Below are 18372 nucleotides of genomic sequence, written 5' to 3'. Positions count from 1 at the left end.
CAGAAGCCCGTGCCGGCTTCTCCTGGTGACATCCTGTTTTCAGAGGATGGCGTTGGGAATGTCCCTCCCTCTGAGCTGAACTCAGCTGGGTTATTGGCCCCAGAGGAGCAGAAGAGCGTGTGCACTTACGGGGCATCTGCTGTGTGCAGAACCGGAGGCTGGGGGTGTTCGTGCAGAGCGCCGGGAGGCCCCTCTGCCGTGCCCTCCTGGAGCCGGCAGGCTGCGCTTTAATTTTTTTTTTTTATTCCAAAATGCCTGGAAGCCACCTTGGGTTTAATTAAGATAATTAGGTATGGCCGCAATCGCTGATCCTAACGAGAGATCCTGTGTGTCTGGAGCGCCTTTGGCCGTGGACGTCCTGAGGTTGCTGACGCCAGCAGAGAGCCCCTGCGCTGTGTCCTCGGTCTGAACCCGGAGGGCACCACCCGCCCGGCCTCTTGCCCACAGCGCCCCGGCAGGCCTCCTCCCCGGAGAACAGATTGGGAAGCCTGGCACCCGGGTTCCCCCCAGGATAGCTCCTCTGCCCACGCCCCCCAACCCTGCCTCAGGCCTGTTGCCCTCTTCCGTACCTTTGCCGTCAGCATCCATGATGAGCTGTGCCCTTGCTGGTAGAACTCCCCCGCTCTGGGCCTGGTTCTTCCTGGAGGAGCTGGTCTAGAGGCCCCTCCTCCAGGAAGCCTCCTCTGATTGCACTCTCTTGGCTCTCGGTGTGGCGAGCCTGGCTGCGGCCCCCCGTGCGCCAGGGGTAGGTCGCTAACCCTGTACTTCGGGTGCTTTTACTCCAGCCAGCACGTGGGGGCCACAGTCTTGCTGCCTCCTCTGCAAAGCCCCGCCTGGAGGGGGACTGGGGCGAGCCTTCCTCTAGGATGTCATCTCGGGGCTTCCGAGGCAGGCTTTGTGCTTGGCGAGAGGCTGGGGCCGCGTGGCCGGGGTCCTGCTCTCAGGACGCTTCCGGAAGAGCGAGAGTGCGGCAGTGTCGCCCAGATGCCCGCGGCTGCAGAAGTGGCCTGCAGGCGGCCCGCAGGCGTTCGGGGCTCCTGAGGGCAGGCTGCCGGGGCCTGGGCCCTGAGGCCGAGCCGTGCGACACCAGGGCAGAGCGCAGCACCGAGGAACCCTCGCTTCTGTGGAAACAGGAAGCCTCTTGTCCTTTTCCAAATTTTGGAAAATATCTTAGACTTCCAGAAGAGCTCCACGTGGCTCGCCCCAGTGGAGGTGAGGGGGAAATTTGGGGCCCCCACGCCGAACATGTCAGTGCGTCACCCGCAAAACAAGGGCCTTGCTCTCGGTGAGCGCAGCTCAGCCTCTCAGCCCCGTCTCAGGCGTGACCCACTCATGTGTGCCCCGGAAATGCTGGTTCAGCAGAAGGGGAACCGGAGGGGTGCTGTCTGCGGTCCTCCTCAGCCCGTCGGTCCGGGGCAGCTCCGCAGCCTTCCCTCGGTGCCCGTGACCCCGACACCCTGCGGGTTCCAGGCACGCTTTGTGGCAGAGCGTCCCACCGCTGGGTCCACACCCCGTGTCGGGTGTGCGCCTGCGTGGGGGGGACCAGCGACGGTGCCTCGGCTCCGGCTCCCGGCCTGCAGGTGGCACGTGCAGCCTTGTCCCAGGCGGTGTCTGCCTGTCCACTCCGTGCCGTCGCTCTGTCGCGCCTCCGGTGTTTCCTCGTCCTCTCTTCCTGCCAGTCGGCGTTACGATTTCCTGTTTTATTCGGCGGCTTATCATCCGCTACTCTCCGTTATTTCCACGCCCACGTTTGACCCGGGAACTGCTTCGAGGCAGCTGCTCTGCGTTTTAAGGTGCATTTTAGGCATTTAAGGTGTTCCCAGCAGTTCTTTGTCCCTCCATCCCTTCCTTTTTCCTTTTTTATTTCCCTCTTTCTTTCTTCTCCTCTTTTTTCCTAGATTTTATTTATTTGAGAGAGGGTGGGAGAGAGGAGGAGGAGCAGCCCAGGGAGACCAGCGGACTTCCTTGCTGGGCACAGAGCCCGGCTCTGGGCTCAATCTTACGACCCCGATTTCACGACCTGAGCTGAACTCAGGAGTCGGGTGCTTCACCGACTGAGCCATCCAGGCGCCCCGTGTTCTCAGCCACTTTCTGGAGCAAGACGTCTTTTGGCATTGTTCCCTGTCCCAGCTCGGGAGTCAGCCCTTTCTCGGAGGAGCTCTGGTTCCCTCGTGGCGGGGGGGTGTTTAGAAGCCAAGATCTGGGTGCCGGTGTGCACAGCGCTGCGGGCTGTCCCTGCTCCCCGCGGCCTGCGCGGTGGGAGCTGGTGCTGTGTGTGTGTGTGTGTGTGTGTGTGTGTGCGTGCGCGCGCGCGCAGGTGTAGATGGGTGTGCTGTGTGCACGTTTCTCTTTGTTTTCTGTCTGTATCACGGCTGCCAAATAGAAACACATGAATTCCTTCCATATTTCAAAATCTCTGGTGACCCGGTTAAAAAGGTAAAAAGAAATGCACGATGTTAATTTTAATAACACGATTTAACGAACCCTTGCCTTCTCAGCAGGGTGATATGGCCTCCAGTGTGGCGGAAATCAAGTCTTTGGGGGTGAGGAAATCATGTTATTTTTACGTACAGAGCTCAGATGTACACAGAGTATAAAACAGACGCACGGTACCTCTGTGGCACTGCGGTGTCGTATGGGAGGTCGGCCATGAAAAGCGCTCGGAAAGGCTTCTTGGGGTGAAAGTGGAGAAATGTGGACTTCCCTGACCGTGGCTTTCGCACGTGGCAGGGATTAAGGCTCTGAGTGGGCTACCCGGGGCCTGGGCTGGTGGCCGAGGCCACTGCGCCGGGGTCCCATCTTTGGCGCTGGTCTGACCGGCTGCGAAGGACCCCGGGCTGTGTGTGGGGGGTCCTGAAGCTTGTGTGTGGGTTCGTCAGGCAGAGCCCATGGGCATCAGTGGCCCACGTCATGGGAGGGCACCGCCTGGCCGTGGTGGTTGGTGGATTGTTTGTGGCTTTGGTGTCGCTGGGCTGGGCTGGAGCCTGGAAGCGTGCTCTGCATTTGGTGGGGAGGCCATCTGGGCCCTGGACGTGGTGTCCCTGTGCAGAGAATGGGGGCTCCGCTGAGCCCGGGGTCATGTGTGCAGCAGCCTTGCTGGGGGCCTGATGAGCCTGTGTAGCCATGGGGAGCCCCCACCCCGTGCCTCATTCATTCAAGCTCTTTCTTGCACAAGGTTAGGGTGGCCAGGGGTGTCCCCACTCTGGAGAGGGACTCTGTCATCTTTCCCAGAATTGCCGTGGGTCCTGCTCTGGGCAGTCGGCAGCATCACATCCTCCAGCCTCTTCCTCCTGGCCTCGTGTCCAGGCCACGTCCGTGTCCCCGGCTTCGTGGCTTCTAGGCGTGGGCTATCTGGGACACACAGCGCTTGCGGGGCCGGGGTGGCAGGCCCTGGTTCAGGCAGAGACCCAGACCCGAGTCTGGCCGCTTTGCCGGGTGGGCCTCCGTCCTGACTGCCCCTTGACAGGGCCTGTCTCCTGCGGCGCCCCGGCTGACCACCAGCGCCCCGCTCCCGGAGCAGAGGCCGGCACTGGTCTTGTGTCGAGGACCAGACGGTAAATATCTGGGCCTCGTGGGCCAGACAGGCTCTGTCGTAACCATTCAGCTCTGCCCTCCTGGTGTGAAGGCAGCCGGGCCGATCTGGAGACGAGGAAGTGTGGCGGGGGCCAGCAGACTTTACGGAGAATGAAACTTGAATTTCCTATCATTTTCATGTGTCACGAAATATATTCTTTTGATTTTTTTCCTTTGACTGTTTAAAAATGTAGAAACCTTCCTTAGCTGGTGGCCTGTACAAAACGGGGGGTGGGCTTGCCTGCGGGGCTCAGGGCCTGTCCTGGGGCCTCTGAAGGAGCCCTGGTCCCTGGTCCCCGCCTCCCAGAGTCTGCTGTCACATCTCCACTTGTATCCAGGGCCCTCGGACGTCCTTGGCAAGGATAAAGCTCTCTCCACCTGCGCCAGAAGCTGGGCTAAGCGCTGGGGGCCGGGACCTCATCTCCTCCGCGGAGGGCTTGTGGTGGGGCTCGGTCCTCAGCCCCATCTCGCAGGAGAGGCAGCAGGGGCCACCGGGGCTGAGTCCCCCAGTGTCTGGAACGGCATGGACATTTGCTGGCCTCTGGAGGGGCAGTGGGGGGGTCCACTGCCATCGGCCCCTGGGCTGCGGTGGGGGTCTTTGTGGCACAGGGTCGTGGGCCTGGCTGAGCCCTGGTCTCCTCGTCTGCACAGGGGATGCCCGTGGCCACCTTGCAGGCTGCTGGGAGGATTTGATGGGAAAATGTGGGCCCGGCACTGTCCCTGCCTCACATCTGGCCCCATAAGTCTCCCTCCCCAGGCCCAGGTGGCCGGCGTGGTCCTGCTGGCTGGCCCAGCCTCCTTCCCTGGCCAGTGGGCCCCACCTCGCCTCTGGCTGCCCAGCTGCAGCAGAGCCTCACGGAGGTTAAGAGAGGGTGGGCGGCCAGCGCCTGGATTGGACCCTCCCCCCTGCCCTGCCTCCGAGCCCTCCCGCACCTCACTTACCCTCCAGCCCCGGGCTAGGTGGTGGCGGGGTGACGCCCAGACAGATGGAGGATCCTTGGTCAAGGAGACGGGGCCCAGGACCGGATGGCAGCCCTGCCCCTCCGTCTGCCGGCGACCTTGGGTGCCTGCTGGAAGGGTCTCAGCCCCTTTCTCTGCTGGTTCCGTCCCAGGAGCTCCAGTGCTGGACGGGGCAGGAGGTGGGGACAGACGCGTGATTTGCTGTCCCATCTCTGGGGGCTGTGATAGTTCTTATCAGAGACAGATGCTTGGATCCTGGAGGGAAGAGACTGTGGAGGGCTTCATGGAGGAGGTGGCCCTTGAGACAGCCTTGGAAACTGGATGCCTTTGGGTAACTGAAGGGTGGAGATGGGTGGTTGCTACAGAGACAGGCCCCCCAGGTCTTCTAGATCATAGCTGCCGGCTGTGCCCTGTTCTGGGAGGCTTGGGTCCCTGGCTGCCCAGGCCAGCACGCCCCCGCGTCTCAGGACACTCAGTGTGACACCGGGTTGGGCACTTCACGGAGAGGCCGAGGCGGCTGCCTGAGGTCCCACGGCCACGTGGAGGTTGAGGCCTCTTGCCAACCCGCAGCCGTCCGCTTCTCCTGCTGCCCGTCGCTGGGAGGGAACTCTGTGTCACTGGCACGTTCACTCTCACCCGCCCGTGGGCGTTGGGCGAGAGCGGCAGAGACCCCCGACTTTGTGTCCCTGACTGTCTGGGGGGGTCCTGGAGAAACAACATGGTGCTTCCCGACGCGGAGGAATCGAGCAAGCCTGCCAGTGGAGGCTTCCTGGGGAGGTGACGGGGACCTCGACGTACCGGCGGGAGGCCTGGTGCCCGGAGCGGACGCTCCAGCTGCTGCCCACCGCCTGCGCCGCGGGGCTCGGGACCCCCGCCCCCAGCTGCGTGGGATGAGCCTCTGTCCCCTGCCCCGACAAGGCCTGCCCTGCTCAGGCCAGGGAGAGCCTGGGGGCAGTCAGAGGAGCCCCGAGCCTCTGGGCTCTCAGCCTGTAGCTGTTCCCACTGTTTCGGTTTCTGAATCCAGAAGATAAACAGGAACAACAAACGCGTGACCGCCGAGGGCGGCGGGGCTGGGCTTGAACTGTCCCGGGACTCCGGGGCGGGGGCACCTCCCTGTTCCGTGGGCTTCATGTGCCCGTCTCTGTAGAGGTCACAGAAGGGCTTCAACACCCCTGCGTGTCTGCCCCGCGTCACCTTCACCTTGAGCCTGGAAACGCTTCTGTTGGTTTGCCGTGTTTTGGGCTTCGGGCCTCACAGGAGCCGCGTCCGTGGTCCCATGCGGGGGCCGCCGCCTGTCCTCCCGTTTGTCCGCTGGGCTCTTCAGCCTCCAGGTCTTTACAGGAGTGTGGGGGGGTCCGCCCCCTGTCCCCCCATCCCACGCTGCCGTCTGTGCGGGTAGGGGCGCCTGCCGGTCTCCTGCTGTCTGCCCCGAAGCGTGCCAGGTCCCGCCTGACAGGTGTGTCCCTGACACGTGGAAGGTGGGCGGTGGGCGGGCGGATGCCAGAGGGCGTCCCTGGGAGCCCCTGTATAGGTGGGCTGTTGGGGTTCCGGGCGTCTGCTTGCTCCTGTGCTGCCCCCCGTGCCCCAGCCCTGCTTCTGCCTGGTTTCCTCCCTGAGCACCCCTTCCTTTCCTGGGGACACACGTTGCACCGACGTTCACTTGATTATCATAGCTGCGTCCTAGACACAGGATGTTGCCAGGGGTCGGTGGTGTAGCCCCGTGGCCCCAGGAGGGGGGCCTCTGCAGAGGTGCACGGGCGAAGCCACCTGCCAGGGTCCCCCCAGTTCAGAGGCGCAGGGCCCCACCGGCCCTGGCCTTTCTCATGCCAGAGCTCCGAAGCCCCCGTCTGGCCTCTCTGGCTTGGCTTCCCCGTGGGGGCCGGCTGTGGTCTGTGGCATGGCTTCTGTGAGCGTTGGCCCCTGGGGGTGGCGGCTGTGTGCCGGGAGGCCTCCGTGTTGCCCCAGGAATGGGGAGGTGCCCTGGTGACAGTGGTCACGGCTGGAGCAGGAACCATCCCAGCTTTTAACTGTAAGTGGGTGTCTGGTTCCTGGGGGCGTCACCACATGTCCCGGGCACACAGGACACCTCAGGAAGCTTTCGTCTGTTCACATCCCGTGTCAGGCCCCTGGGGTGGCAGAAGGTTCTGGTCCCCGTGCTCATGGCAGCCACATCCTGACACCCTCCCTCCCCGCCTTGCCCTCAGCTCCTCCCACTCTTAATTTGCCCCTCCACGCCCGGGATGGGGGGTGGGCTCCACCTCCCGGCCCCCGGCTCATCTGGCTGCGGGGACAGGAGCGAACGGTCGGTCCTTTCAGGGCGGGAGGAGACCACTGCGATCGAGCTGTTTCCCTCCGTGGATGACGGGCTTCGCATGGGAACTGACTCTGAACCATTCGGTTTCATTTGTTTTTAGCCCAGAGCTCAAAGGAAGCAGGCTTGCGGCCGGGCAGTGGGGTGTGACCAGGCTCCTGGGGGCCTGCCCCATGGCTGCTCCCCCGGGCCTCCGTGCTCCTGGCTGCACAGGGGGCCGGGCTCCCCCTCCCTCGAGGTGTCCGGGTGCAGTTGGGGTGGCGAGGGCTCGGGGCTGGGGTCCTGGCTTCCCTGCTGACCACGGTGGGCCCTCGCGCTGCACTGTTGTGGAGTCTCAGTTTCCCCCTCTGTAGGATGGGTATGAAAACTGGCATCCTTCTCAGTGGATGAACAGGCAAAGGCAAACAGTGTGGCTGAGCCTCAGAGACTTCGTGCTGGGGAGGGAAGCCAGACCCGAGAGCGCGAGGGCCGGGGAGGCTGGCGTGATTCCCTGCTCGCGCGTGTCGGGCACAGGTGGAAGCTGGGCCGGGGAGAGGGCACCGGACTGGCTGCTCACGGTGTGGCCTTGTGTTTGGGGCCACAAGGCTCTGGATCCAGATCGTGGCACTGGTGGCACATCACGGCGAAGGAACAGAGTCGCTGACCCTAGATTTCGTTATGTATCTTTGACCCAGAAAAGTAGCATCTCCTTGTGGGGCTGGGAGGAGTCCGTGGCAGGTGAGTGCACACCCTGGGGACGTGCCCTGGGAGCCTGTGCTGGCCGTGGTGGGGACCCGCAGGGCCACCGTGTGACTCTCAAGGGCCCTGCACGCCTTTGCCCGTGGCCTCCTCCTTCCTCAAGAGACGTTAAAAGTCCTGCATTTATGACCGGGCTGGCCTCAAGGTCAGAATACTAATAGCATCCGTTTGAGTATCGTCTTTGAGCTCGCACACCTTTGGGCCCCTGAAAGGCCCTGCTGGGTCTGGAGGGTGAGTCAGCCCCGTGTGGCCTCCCACGTGGCCCGTTTCTCGGGCCCCTTCTTGGGTGGGTGCACCCCTGGGTACGCGCTGCTCCAGGACGCAGGGCACCGGGGCCGGCGTGCCCCGAGGTGCCTTCCCCCTCCAGGAGTGAGGAGTCCGGGAACCGCTGCCTCTGCTCCGGGCTCTGAAACAGGGTGGCCGGGAGAGCTCGGGCCGAGACAGATGGGTCCAGGAGCCCGCGAGGCATCGGGCGTCGCTTGTCCCTCCGTAGCGTGGGACTGTCCTTTCTCGGTGCCACCGCGGGTGGATGGGAGCAGGGCTCGTGGGGCATCCGGAGTCGCCCCTCGAACGAGAAGGGGTCCCGCGACCCGGGTGTCAGGAGGCGGTGGGGGTCTGCGCGCGTGTCCTCTGTCGCGGGAAGCCGGCCCGCGCCTGCTGCGGGCGTCTGCGCTCTGGCTCGCGCGTCGCGTGCCTGCCGCCACCCGGCAGAGGCAGGAGAGCAGCCGTCCCGGGGCCGCGGTGATGTCCGGGAGCCATGCGGAGGAGGCCTCGGCGTTCAGTCGGGATGTGGATGTTCTCCGTGTCTCTGGGAGAGCCGGTTTCCCCACGTCCACGGCCGCGCTCCCGCAGCCTCCCTGCCGCCCCCCCCGTGGGTCTTCCGCCGGCCCGGGGTTCCTGCCGGTCTCCCCCACGGGGGCCACGGCGGCCCGACGCCGTGTCTGGGAGTGACTGCCGGAGCCGGCGAGTCCAGGCTGTGAACCCCGCCGTCCACAGGCGGCGGGTGCGCACCTGCTCCGGCCCCACAGGGGGTTCGGAAGCCCAGCCGCATTTCTGGGGCTCGTTTCTGGAATTAGGTGCGAGTGTGGACGATTCCGAGGGGACGCTGGGGTCGGGAGGCCAGGTGCGGTCTGCTGTCTGTGCTGGCTGTCCGGCCAGAGGTCCCGTCTCTGTGCCTGTCCGCAGTCCAGACAAGTCTGGGTGGTGCCCTCCGCCTCCCGTTTTGGGGCTGGCATCCATGCTCTTACGGTGGCGGAGGGCTCCGGGCTTTGCCTGTGGAGCTCTGCCCACCCTGTCTCCTTGTGGGGAGCCCTGGCCGCCCCCTGCTCTGGTGCTGGTCATGCCAGGGACCACACTGTGGACCAGCACGGGGGTCCCCGGGTCCCCGTCCCACGCCCTCCCTCCTGCCTGAGCCTCCGGCTGGTGGAGCTTGTGTCCTGCAGGGTGGGACAAGCCCCGGCCTGGGCACCCAGCGGAGCAGCTCTGGTACTCAGCCTTTCTGTTGCTTTGCCCTGCGGTGGCCCCGGGGACGTGCAGGCCAGCGCCGGGACCCGGCCTGCCTCTGGGTGGTGGGCCGGGGATCCAGCCGGCGTTCCTTGGGCGTGACGTGTCACCTGCTGTGCTGCGCCGGGTCTGAGCCGCTCCCAGGCTGCCCGTGATGCGTGGGTGATGGTAGTCAGTCGCAGGACTGAGGTGGTTGGTGTTCACAGACCTGGCCCCGGCGGAGGCCGGCCCGGAGAGCGGAGGCCATCGGCAGCCGGTGGAGAGCCTTGGGGGCTGAGGCTCAGGGAGCGCGGGAGCTGGTCCAAGTTCGCAGGTAGGGGATGGACGCGGGACTCAGACCCGTGGCCACCCGCCCACCTGCGGCCCGGCACCCTATCCCACGTGGCGCCCTGGGGCTCCTGAGTTGTGGGAGGGGTGGGAGCCGTCGACACCCTCCCTCGGCAGCTCCTGTGCCGCAAACCGGTGTCTTTTTTTCTCTTAACTCGTGTGTGTAGTGAATTTTTTTTTTGTTTCTCAAAAAAAGAGAAGATAGAATGTTCGCGTACCACTACCTCCTCATGCAAATAAACCTTGGGAGAAATCGGCCTGCCGTCTCTCTGGGTGTATTTTGTGGTAATTTAGCTGCTTCAATGGAACATCTGTTCGCCAGCCAGGCTGCAAGGCAGCAGAGCTGTGGCTGGCAGGAGAGTCGGGGCAGCGGTCCGTCCGCTGCGTGGGGCTCGGGACCCAGCCGTGCCCACCCCCTGCCCCCGCGCATGGAGGGGCGCTTGGCCCTGAGGACCCCGTGCCGGCGACAGGGTGCGGGAGCCTTTGTCCCTACCCTGCTGGGTCCAAGGGCAGCTGCTGGTGTGCGTGGCTCCGTGTGGCCGGGCTCAGGGGAGAAGCCCGTGTCTTTGCAGCCTGCGTGGGCCTAGGGGACCCTTATCCACGGGCTGCCCTGGCTGTGATTCCTCCTTCAGCGGAAGAAGGGCCATCGTGGCGGCATCGGGAACCAGGCTAGGCCCGGGCTTGGACCTGCCCCACCGCTGACGTGGCCACATGCGCCCCTGGACACGCTTCTCAGTGACCCCTCCCCTACCCCCGCCCGCACCCCAGTGGGCTCACCTGTGAAACGTGCTGCTGTGTGAGCAGGCAAGGTCCCCAGAGGCCTGGGAGCCTGGGGGTCGGTCCCCTCCTGTGGTTTGGACACTGCTGCTTCCTGTGACGGGAGCTTTGGGGACCCACGGGCACTGGTTTCCATACGGGTCCCTTTGGGATGTAATGGGGCTCCAGGCCTCTCTGGGAGGGGTCGTGGTCTTCCCGGCAACCGGATTCTGGGGGTGGCGGCTTCCTGCCCGGCTGCCTGTCGGGCCTCCTCTTCCCAGGCCTTTTCCTGGGGCTTTTCCTACGGGCCCCGCAGCTCACCGGGACTTTCCAGCTCACAGGGAACATTTACGAGCACCTGTTGCCTGTGATCCATTGGCCCTCAGGGCGAGTGAGTCTGGGGGCCGCCAAGGGGAGCCGCGGTCAGCTCTGGGGGAGGTTGGAGGAGCTCGGAGCCACGGCCTTCCAGGCTGCAGGCAGGACAGTGGGTGGGCAGGAGGCTTCACCCGGGGTGCACAAGGGGGCCAGAGAGAGCATGACGTCCTGGGCTTGGCTCCAGAAGGTTCTGCTTGGCCGCAGCTCTGGGACAGGACGGGAGGCCACAGTCGGCAGTCCGGGAGCCTGAGGCTGGGGAGGACACGGATGTGGTCACCCCAGCAGGAAAACTGTTCAGGCCCGCGCCTGGAGAAGGGAGAGAAGCTCCGGGCTCTGGGCTGCTGGGGGAGGCAGGGGCCTGGCGGGCGGCGGCCCCCATGCGGGGTGATGAGGAGGGTGCCCTGATGTCGGGCTCGGACAGTGGGGGAGCTGGTGGGGCTTGTCTAGATTCGCCCCCGGGGCTCAAGGTCTGCTGTTGGCCAGCGGCCCGGGAAGGCCCGGCTCCCCCAGCGGTCTGTCTGGAATCTGCCCTGCCCGGGGGTTGGGGTACGTTTCAGCCCCGCCCCGTTGTTCTCCGTCTGGCTCTGGATTTCCTGCTTTTTTTCCGGTCTCTGTGTGGCTGACCCTGTCAGTGTCCAGGCTGGACTGGGGGTTGAGGGGCTGGCCCTGGCCTCGGTGGGACAAACTCTGCAGGCCTCTGAGGGGCCAGGGCCCCCGGCCAGGGCGACAGACGCCTCCCCCTAGCATGGGGCTCCATTCCAGACTCTCCCTGAGCACGACCTTCTCGATCACTAAGGGTTTTGCCTCCGTAAGCGCACGGTTTATTCGGGTTGTGAACAGGTGTCCTCATTTCTCAGAAGCGCGCGGCCGGCGCGGCAGAATCCGGCTCCCCGGGGAAGTGCGGGTCCCCGGCCTGATTCATCTCCAGGTGACACGACGGCCTTTGCGAAGACCCAGCGAGACTGCCGCAAAACCCAAAATAGTCGCGTGGGTTATTTTTAAGTGATTTTTGCTTGTGGAAAGAGTGGTTTTTCTTAAAAAGGGCTCTGCTTCGATCGATCTCTCTGAGACCGCTTTATTGCTATCGATTCAGTAAGGCTTTAATCAGGAAACAACGCTGCAGCGGATTCCGGGGAGGGTAACTCGCCGGCCTCGTCAGTCTCAGCCAGGACTGTTTGCCGTGACCCCGGGGGCCGCACGTGAGCCAGCTGCCCGGTGTCTCGTTCTCAAGGCCCGAGCTCGGGTGGGGCGGACCCCGAGACAGAGCACGGGGCACCCTTGGTGGACAGTGCGTTGGTGTCAGAGACCCGAGATGCCCCTTACCCTGTCCTCCGCTTCTGAGAGCCACCAGGGCCTGTGTTGGAGGCGGTGCCTATCGGGGCACCCTTGGTGGACAGTGCGTTGGTGTCAGAGACCCGAGATGCTCCTTACCCTGTCCTCCGCTTCTGAGAGCCACCAGGGCCTGTGTTGGAGGCGGTGCCTATCGGGGAGGAGAAAGGGACCGTGATTGTGTGCCGTGTCCCTTGAGGGGTATCTGGGCTCTGCCTTCTGCTCCAGGACCCTGGAGGGTCATGGCCTGTCCCCGTGTGGTTTGTGCTTTCCGCAGGCCCTGGTGTGGATGGGACCAGAGACACACGTGGGTACAGACTGAAGGTTCGCTGGTCTGTTTGCGGCCTGGAGGACGCTGTGTGCATGGCTGGTGTCGCGGGCGTCCCCGCGGAGCTGGGGCCGTCACCCTCCTCTCCGCCCGGGAGCCTGATTTGTCACTGCCACGCCTGCCCCCTGAGGCTTTCCGCGATTTCACGTGTGCCGAGGTGGAGACTTTCACCGTGTCCCGACCGCTATGAAATCAGCGTGGGCCTCGGGGCCTCACAGGGACAGGTGCGTCAGACCCTGGGGTCCGCTCGGCTCGCCGCGTGTGAACCCGCCAGGAAGGACCTCATGTGCCGGGAAGCACGGGGAGCACCTGGCCGGCGGGTCCAGCCTGCGCCGTGACCTTGAGGCCGGCAGGGCGTCTTTAGTAAACCAGGAATGGAAGTGGAGACCCCCCGGAAAATCAGAAACCACGATTTCTAGAAAACGGTTCAAGGAATTAACGGACCCAGCGGCACTCATCCCAGACCGGCCTCTCAGTTTCCTCCTTGTTGGTAAAATCATCCCTGAGATGGTGGGGTTTCTGGTTCCCGGGAGCCTGGCAGGGTCGGGGCCGAGACCTCTCCTGCCAGTGCCTGGAGAGATGAGAGGTGGAGCCTGGGCGGGCGTCCCCGGCCACCCCAGCCTGCGGCCCCCCAGCCTGCGGCCCCCCCGGGCCGCCCAGGCACCCCGGCGGGGTGGTGAGTGTGGGGGACAGAGCCGCTCTGCGCCCAGCCCCTGGGCCCTGGTCGGTTCCTTGCTCTTCAGTGCTCTCTCTGTGCCCACCCGTGAGTTTTGGAGCCTCTGCTCCCGTGTAGACCCCCCTCCCGCCCTCTCCCTCCCCCGAGCAGTGACTGTGGTCTCGGTGTCCTGAGTGTGGGGCCTGGGGACGGGGCTGGGGCACTCGCTGTCTTGGTGCCTCCCATCCTAGGTAGTCTGAGGTCTGGCCAGAGCGGAGAGGGCGTTCCAGACTGTGGGGCCCCAGACCCGTCTTCCTCCACCCAGGCTCTCACCGGGGGGAGCTGGACTGTCCACGAGAGCCCCCCATTTCTCCTGTGCTGCTGTGGAGGGTTCCAGACTTGGTCCTGGGCCCGGCCTGCCTGAAGAGCGGCCCTGGGAAGGTCAGGGAGGGTCCCTGCATGCGGCTGCTCAGCGGCCGTGTGGATCGGTGATGCCTGCCGGGGCGTGGGCGATGGAGCGGGACCCTCTGCTTACGTGCCTTTCCTGGAGCAAGCGTCTGCGGTCAGCCTGGGAACGGCCCCGGGGTGCCCAGCCGCGTGACTGCCCCCTTCTCCGAGCACCTGCTGCTTCCCCCTTCTTGGGCTCCTCCGGGGTGGCTGGGCTCAAGCACCCCCCATGACCTCCCCTGCCTGCTGCTCCCCGCTCTCAGCTGGTATTGGCCCTGGGGGCTTTTCACGCTCTGGCCTGGCAAGGTCGGGGCTTGGCTCAGCGCAGCCATGAGGGAGCCGCCACTAGCCTCCCTCCCTGGATCTGACGCTCCTCTCTGGGTCCAGGACCCCTTTTTCAGAGTCCGGGACCCTGAATCTGGACCTGGATCTGGACCCCGTCTCTCTGACCCGAGATGCCTTCTTCCTGGCCCTGGACTCCTTTACTGAACGGAGGGTGTTGTAGTCGGGTGACAAAGCGCCACGGGCCTGGGCTGGCAGAAGGTCCCACGGAGTAAGCAGTCTGGAGAGAGGAAAGCGCCTCGCCCTGACCGAGGGGCACCTCCCTGTTCTGTGACTGTTGGTGTCCGCCGCCGCCTCGAGAGGAGGAGAGCGAAGGCACTCAGCTTCCCCTTTCCTCTCCGGTCCCTGCTTGGTTTCCTGGCTCGAGGAAGCAGTTGGCGGTGCCAGTACTCGGGAGACAGGATTCGGGGTGAAGCTCCCTGAGCCAGCCTCCCGGGTGAGTGGCTGCCCGCCCCGAGCCCCTGGGCCACCAGCCTTGGCTCAGCGGTGGAGGCCTCTCCAGGGACCCGGGGAGGCGGGGAAGGATGGCTCAGTCTCTCGTGGTTAGCGTTTTAGTGGCCGGATGATGAAATCCCCCACAGGCCAGAACTTTCTGGGCCTGGGAGGGGCAGCTCTGACGTCCCCGAGCTCCAGCAACAGGGTGTGTGGGAGCAGACCCTGTCTCCCTGGGGCGGCTGGGTTTATGATTCTTCCCTGTGACCCTGCAGCCGTGAGCGACATTTCCCGGGAAGGACGGGCCTCCGGTGTCGGCCGGGCCCTGCCACCTCGAAGGCATCAGGGCACAGTCCCTCCCAGTCGGCGTCCAGGGGCCCCAGGCGTCCTGTGGCTTGAGACCCCACAAGCCAGTGTCTGCCTGCATCTTGCCTTCTCTGCCCTGTGTGTCTCCATCAGCTTCTGACTGCCGGGGCTTGCCTCTGGGTCCCCGTGCTCTGGGCCGCCCCGGGCCACCCTGTGGCTCTGCAGCTGGCTGCGCAGCCCTCCCCACCCCGCGCCGCTCCGCTGCACTCTCACTTCCCTCGGCCGCCCCCCTGCTCTCAAAAATAACACCCGGGTGGGCGGCACCTCGCAGGCCCAGCCCAGGAGCCCAGCTCGAACTGTCTCTTCCCATGGGGGTGGGCTTGGGGTACGTGCCTTTGGGGCACCCTTGTGCCTGGCTCTGCGCGGGGCCTGACGGCCGTTGGCATGAGGACATGGGGTGAGGGAGACGTGAGTGAACACAGGACGGAGGGGGACCGTGCTGGGGGCTTCTCGGGGTGCCCGTCCGCCCGACTGCTCTCGCTAGGAGGCCGTCGCTGCCCAGGCTGTGCGGTGACGACCGTCCGGGGCGGGGGCTCCACCAGGAAGCCCCCCGTAGCAGACTCGGAGCCTTGGGCTCGCTTGCAGGAAGGGCCCGTGCAGGGCAGAGTCATTTGCTGTCGTGTGACCGTGATGGTGAAACTGTGGGAACGTCCCCAAGGCCCAGCGGCTGGGCGTCGCTGGAGTGTGCGGCCCTGGCCCGGGGAGAGTCCCAGACGCCCGGCGCGGGGTCCACGCAGCCCGCGAGCAAGGGCCAGGGCCCAGAGCTGTGCGCTGTTCCCAGCCGTCCCGCTGTGTAACAGTAAAAATACAGGGTCGAGAGCGTGGACGGCAGAAAGGCCTCACGTGGTCCGTGGTGCTATAGGGCTGGAGCTCATGTGGGCTTCTATTTTACTCCAGACTTCCCCCTTACCCAGGAGAAACCGTTCCTATTTTGGGGGAAAAGACCAAGAGCCAAGCTTTGCCCCCGGAGTGCCGTCCCAGGCACCTTCCCTTCCGCTGCAGTCAGCCGGCCCTGCTTGGGGGGCCTCAGTTTCCCCGCTGGGTGGGGCGGTTGGTGCTGGTTATCCCAGCCCCAAGAGGCTCCTGGGTGCCGTGGGCAGGTGACCGCCACGTCCGCTGCCTGTCCTCGCCGGGCCCCCGGAGCGCGTCGGGGGGGATGGGGCGCGGCGGGAGCTTGGCCGCCAGCCGCCGAAAGGCCAGCCCGGGCTCAGCTTTCCCGAGTGGGGACAGCTGGGGGCGTGCCCGCCCCTGCCCCCCAGGCCTCCCCCGCAGCCTCCCTCCCCTGCTTGGCTCCCGCCCGACCGGGGGCGGAGGGTGAGTCTGCAGCTGCGAACATTCCTGACCCCGGTTCAGGGGAGAGAGCCCAGCTGCTCCTGGCAGACAATGGAGCCCCTGCTCCCTGCTCCCTGTGCCCCCTCGGGGCTCTGCCCTGGGGCTGGCGCGGCTGGAATTTGCAGAAAGTGCAGCTTTTCCGGTGGGGAAGAGAAGGGAAGTCTGCGCCGGCCTCCCGGCTGGTAGTAATGCGTTCACAAGACGCGTGTGTCCCAAAGCCAGCCCAGAGGGGAGGTAGCTCTTGAAGGAATCCTAGACATCATGCCCGATGGTTGGAAAAATGGAAGGAAGAGACCATTTAGGGCGGTTCCCGGACTCCCACCCCGGGCAGGCCCGTGTCGTGGGGACTTTGAGGCCCCCAGGTCCCCCGTCTCCGTCGGAGGCTGGTTTTGCTGCTCCTGAGACAGCGGAGACCCTCCTGTGGGGCCGGGGACAGGGAGGGATTGGTCGGGGCTCCAGATTTGTCAGTGACCCACGTGGCAGGGCCGCGGGGTGGGTCCTGGCGAGCCAACCCGTTTTTTTTTTTTTTAAAAGATTTTATTTATTTATTTATTTGACAGAGAGGGATCACGAGTAGGCAGAGAGGCAGGCAGAGAGAGACAGAGGGAAGCAGGCTCCCCGCTGAGCAGAGAGCCTGATGCGGGACTCGATCCCAGGACCCTGAGATCATGACCTGAGCTGAAGGCAGCGGCTTAACCCACTGAGCCACCCAGGCGCCCCAAGCCATCTTGTTTAGCCATCTTGTTTTTGTCGTGGTGAAATAAAGAGCTGCAGGTTTGCCGTCTTAGGCGTTTTTAAGGGCACGGCCCCCCCATCCGCCTCCAGAATGTGTTCCTCTCGCAGAGCTGGGGTGCGCACCCGCTCCGCCAACCCCGCGCCCCTCCCTCCAGCCCCCGCGTCCACCGCCCTCTCTGTTCCCGTGAATCTGACTTTTCCGGGGCCTCCTGGGAGCCGGTCCTGCAACGCCGCGTCCTCTCGGGTCTGTTTCTGCTCAGCGTCGCGTCCTGCAGGCCTGTCCACGTCGGGGCAGGGCTCAGGATTTCCTTCCCTTTAAGGCTGAGTAACAGGCCGCTGTGGCCGGACCACGCTTCATTTGTCCACGTCCGTGGACGGGTGGGCTGCCCCACGTCTCGCTGCGGTGAGCACGGCCGTGCTGTCGTCTCTGAGCTGCTTTCGCTGCTGTGGGGGAACACCGGACGCGGAGTGGCCGGGTCGCCTGGTAATACCGTGGTCGGTATTTCCAGGGGACGCTGCGGCCCCGCTCTGCACAGGGGTGCTTGCCCACACGTGTGTCCGTGTGGTCAGTAGTCGCCCTCTAGGCGGGGTGGGCGTGGGCGTCTCGTCCAAACCCGTGTCGAAGCTGCAGGATCTCTCCCTCCCCCTCTCCTGGAGGTCTCTGTCCCCGAGCCCCGGGGACTGCAGTCCGGCTCTCCAAATGGGGAAACCAAGGCTTTGAGGGGCGCAGAGACTTATCCAGGGTCCCCAGCGAGCTGTGCGTCAAAAGAAAGTGTGTGTCCGGTGTCTTTCTGTCCCCACTGGCTGCCAGGATGGCCATGATGGGGCAGGAGAGACGAGGTCCTGATTCGGGAGAGTTCCCGCGTGCATTTTCCCCAGATGGAGAGCAGCGGCTACAGCTCCTGCCTGAGGTCATGGCCGGTCCCTTGGAGCTGGGGGGGAGCCTGTGGGTGGCAGCAGTCAAGGTGGGAACAGAAGTCGGGAGAGAAGTGACTTCAGAAGGCACAGCTGAGGTTTCACATGTAAAGGGCGTCCCTCGCTCGAGGGAGGCTGGGGAGTCGGGGGGCACCAGTGTTGGCATCGGGAATCGGACCCTCTCCCTGGCTTCTTCATGGAGAGGTGGCTCCCTGTGGGGTCCCTCCTGCCTGGGGATGACACGTGGGTATTTGGGGCATGGGTGAGATTCGATTGCGTGAAGCCCCGAAGGGACCAGGGCTCCCGACAGGCTGAGAGCACGATGGTTGTTCAGAGAAGCAGAGTCTCCACGAACCGCCCCCCCCGCCACCGGGGAGCTGGCGCCTTCCCTGCGGACCGAGCCTGGGAGGGTCCCTGGCCCCTGCCCCGGGGCTGGCGGAGCCTCCTGGGTTCTCCAGCGGCGCCTTCTCTCTTCTCACCGCGCTCCGCTGGCGCTTGTGGCTTACAGACCGCGGTCTCCCAAGAGCGTTTAAACACAGGAGGAACGTGTGCTCGTCTTACCCTCCACCTGCTTTGACTTCAGACCATGTTTCCTTGTCCACCTGCAGACCAGCTCGGCTCACGCACAGGTGCACACGCGCGCACGCCCCCTCGTGCCCCCCACGTGGAGTACGTCCCACTCACCGTCGCTGTGCGGTCGATGGGGGGGCGGTAAGTTCAGCCGCCTCTGTGGCCCGCCCTGCTGCTCCCGCTCCGGGCACTTGGGGTCCTGGCTAACATCTGGGGAGGGGGGGTTCTTGCGAGGCCTCATGGCCCCTGCAGAGCGAGAGGCAGCCCCTGAAAGACCTCTCCCCAGTTTGGGTGCTGTGTGGACGCTGCCCCTGGTGGGGCCTTGCTGGCTGGCTGGGTGGTCCCCCCCCCTCCCCGGTCCCCACAGCGACAGAGTTG

The 18372-nt window shown here is 64.9% G+C and overlaps 1 protein-coding gene across 8 annotated transcripts in view; it reads left to right on the top strand.

The window, feature by feature from the left end:
- VAV2 (vav guanine nucleotide exchange factor 2) overlaps positions 1 to 18372 on the top strand; it is a 152009-nt gene that overhangs the window by 3014 nt on the left and 130623 nt on the right. The window contains exons 1-2 of one of the 8 annotated variants that reach the window (XM_032307816.1): positions 10282 to 10559; positions 12150 to 12424. The exons of 5 other annotated variants lie outside the window; for them this stretch is intronic. In XM_032307816.1, the coding sequence (XP_032163707.1) occupies positions 10346 to 10559; positions 12150 to 12424 (489 nt within the window). In that variant the 5' untranslated portion in view covers positions 10282 to 10345. Of the gene's footprint in view, positions 1 to 10281; positions 10560 to 12149; positions 12425 to 18372 lie in introns of those variants that run through there. 2 more of the 8 variants (XM_032307817.1, XM_032307818.1) reach the window with 2 other exon arrangements.

This window comes from Mustela erminea, chromosome 12, assembly GCF_009829155.1.
Source record: "Mustela erminea isolate mMusErm1 chromosome 12, mMusErm1.Pri, whole genome shotgun sequence".
NCBI lineage: Eukaryota > Metazoa > Chordata > Mammalia > Carnivora > Mustelidae > Mustela > Mustela erminea.
This window is presented reverse-complemented; position numbering and strand designations above follow the sequence as displayed.